General features: G+C 43.2%; 1 gene segment (V, D, J or C); it reads left to right on the top strand.

Moving 5' to 3' along the window:
• Nucleotides 1-3417, top strand: LOC128106925 (T cell receptor alpha variable 10-like). The segment is given in 2 exon segments: nt 1-46; nt 3056-3417. Coding segments are annotated over 2 exon segments (408 nt in total).

Genomic DNA, 3417 nt, shown 5'->3' with positions numbered 1-3417 from the left:
ATGAACTCTTCTCCAGGCTTCGTGACTGCGATACTCTTCATACTCGGTAAGTAAAGGGATGTAAACAGCAAAGTCTTTAGTTGTAAGTTATCTAAGAGCATTATCTTCGGGGTGACACAGAACTCATTCTCACTCTCTCCTCTCCTTGCACTCTAGGAAGGACCCATGGAAACTCTGTGACTCAAACAGGTGGCCAAGTGACCATCTCAGAAGGCAGGTTCCTGACAATAAATTGCACGTATTCAGTCACAACCATAGCATCTCTGGCTCTTTTCTGGTATGTTCAATATCCTGGAGAAAGTCTACAGCTCCTCATGAAAGTCCTTACAGCTGGCGTGAAGGGAAGCAGCAGAGGTTTTGAAGCTACACATGATAAAGGATCCACTTCCTTCCACTTGCAGAAAGCCTCGGTCCAAGAGTCAGACTCGGCTGTGTACTACTGTGCTCTGAGTGACACAGTGGTGGAAACTGCAGGGGGAGCTGAACACAAACTGAGAGGCAACAGGCAGTCTGGCTGCTGAGCACCTGCCTCTGAAATCCCTCTGGCTTTACCATACCCTGTGCTGTGGGGCCTTACACTTCTCTGTTGTTGAAAATCTCATAAATGTTCTCATGCCAGGCCACATAACTTCACAAACCATTAGAATAATGAAGTGGTCTCTGGGGCCAGATCTTAAGATATTGTCCTGCAGTGCTGGGGATTAACCCAGAGCCTTGTCCAAGCAAGTAGTCTGCCACTGAGCCACATTTTAAACCTTGTCTATCTTTAGATAATCAAATGTGCTAGATAAAGAGACATTTACAAAATGTGACCTAACAGAGTCTGGTAGGAAAGGTGACAGAAAGCTGCAATCCTTCCCTTCAAAGCCCTGCAGAATTCTTAAGGAGAAGGAGGAAGAGCCGGAACTCAGGTGCAAACAGCAACATGAAGAGCTGAAGGGAGGGACACTCATTGAGCAGGAGACAGGTCACTTTCAGGGTAAATCAGACAGGATTTCTTCTATTTTAGGGGAACCTCATTCTTCCTTCCTTTCTACCTACCTACCTACCTACCTACCTACCTACCTACCTACCTGTCTGTCTGTCTGTCTGTCTGTCTGTCTGTCTATCTATCTATCTATCTATCTATCTATCTATCTATCTATCTATCTATCTATATTTCTTTCTTTCTTCCCTTCCTTCCTTTCTTCCTTCTTTTGTTCCTTCCTTCCTCCCTTCTTCTTTCTTTCTTTCTTTCTTTCTTTCTTTCTTTCTTTCTTTCTTTCTTTCTTTCTTTCTTTCTTTTTTTAAATGGAGTCTCTCTATGTAGCTCTGACTTTCCTGGAACTCTTTGTAGACCAAGGTGGCCTCAAATGCACAGAGAAACCCCTGCCTCTGCCTCCCAAGTGTTGACATAGACGAGAGTCAGTATACCTGACTATTACTTTCCTCTTAAACCCTTCAAATGATCCCATGAGATCCACCTATTTCACAGTGAGATTTAGATTAGTGTTAGGGCTGGGTACTGTTGGATGGCCACACTGTCACAAAACCAGTGATCACACTGTCTTTACCTCTCATCATTCTCTACTAGGAACATGTTTTGTCCTGTATGTATGGACTATTCTGGTTTCCTTTTGATTTCTCAGGCAAGCTATGTTTCCATTCCTTTGCTTTCTCCATCTCTATGCATCAGATCTCAGATGTACAGTAAACCTTCACTTATCTAATCAACTTTCACATTTTCATTGCTTCAAATTCACTGAGAAATGAGAAGCATTAAGAAAGGAGTTTTCAAGACCTTCAACACTTACCACATGTCAGTACCTGTGCGGGATCCTCGACTTTTCCTCTGTCAGTGTGTAATTCAGGAGCACAGAGCACCGCCAGTCCTTAGCATCTATGACCACAACAGTAGGTTTGGAAAAGGATTGTTGAACTAATAATGCCTGATTAAAAGTCCTACCGTTACTATGGGAGCAGAATTTAACATTCACTCAAAAGTACATTGTATGCAGACTTGAAATTGTCAAAAAATCAATAAAAATATTATTTATTTATTTACTTATTTATTTTGGTTTTTTGAGACAGGGTTTCTCTGTGTAGCTTTGCGCCATTCCTAGAACTCCCTTGGTAGCCCAGGCTGGCCTTGAACTCACAGAGATTCGCCTGGCTCTGCCTCCCGAGTGCTGGGATTAAACGTGTGCACCACTACCGCCCAGCTAAATATTTATTTTTTGAACAGAATTTTAATGTACATGTTTCTTGACAAATCTCATTTTTTTAAAACTGGTAACATAGTAGCAAATAGACCAGGGGAAATGTCACATTCTAAAGGAATTTACATTTTAGGTTCAGACTAAGTTCAGGCTAGTCATTACCACTAGCCCCTGCCATGAATCATTTCTATTCAAACCTTAAAAAATCATTAGGCATCTGCTTTCAGATGAAGAAAGTAAACATTATCTGTCCTGTCTAATGTCCTATGTAGAGCTAGAGTTAAACTGAGGCCCTGAAATACAATCTGACACTCCACTGTGTTTCCATGGATATGTAAGAATTTACACCATAAATCACATTGCCAACAGTGAAAAGGAACTGCAAAAAGTTTACCCAAAGGTCTTGAGCAAGTCTAGCTCTCACCTCAAGATGGCAGTGTTTGCATTGGTCCTGTCTCCAGGAGCTGAGGTGTGTATCAGGTCTCTGATTGGCTGGCTGTACTTCCTGAGCCTTCCTTTATGTTACTGTTTCTATTTCATCAGAAACCGCTGGTATAACAGCTTTGGGGGCAGACTTCTGCAGAACAACCATGGAGAAGCACCTGAGTGCCTGCTGGGTGGTTTTATGGCTGTATTTCCAGTGTAAGTTACAGGAGGCTTTAGGGGGGCACAGGAAGTCAAAAAACATTTTCTTAGGATTTGGGGAAAAGATGTAATACCTTGGGATAGATGGAGGGAGGAAAATAAGGCTATTCCTAGATCACCTGAGATTCACGCAGAGAGTAAAGAAGGTAATGAACTACAAGTACTGAGTGTGGATGATTGATTTCTGGAATTTCACACTGTTTTCTGAATAGGGGTTGCTGGCAAGACCCAAGTGGAGCAGACTCCCCAGTCCCTGACTGTCCAGCAGGGAGAGAACTGTGTCCTCCAATGCAATTACACTGTGAGCCCCATGAACAATTTAAGGTGGTACCGACAAGACACAGGCAGAGGTCTTGTGTCCCTGGCAGTCATGACTTACACAGTGAACAAAAAGTCAAATGGAAGATATTCAGCATCTCTGGATGCAGATGCTAAGCACAGCACTCTGCACATCACAGCCTCCCAGCTCGAGGACACGGCCTCCTACATCTGTGTGGTGGGAGCACCATGCTCCATAGATACTTGCAGCCAGTACGAAAACCTGCTCCTGGAGGCTTCAAGGAGGCAGAGGTGA

This window comes from Peromyscus californicus, unplaced genomic scaffold (assembly GCF_007827085.1).
Source record: "Peromyscus californicus insignis strain IS unplaced genomic scaffold, ASM782708v3 Scaffold_12__1_contigs__length_115047231, whole genome shotgun sequence".
Lineage (NCBI taxonomy): Eukaryota > Metazoa > Chordata > Mammalia > Rodentia > Cricetidae > Peromyscus > Peromyscus californicus.
The sequence above is the reverse complement of the archived record's forward strand: the minus strand, read 5'-3'. Positions and strand labels throughout refer to the sequence as shown.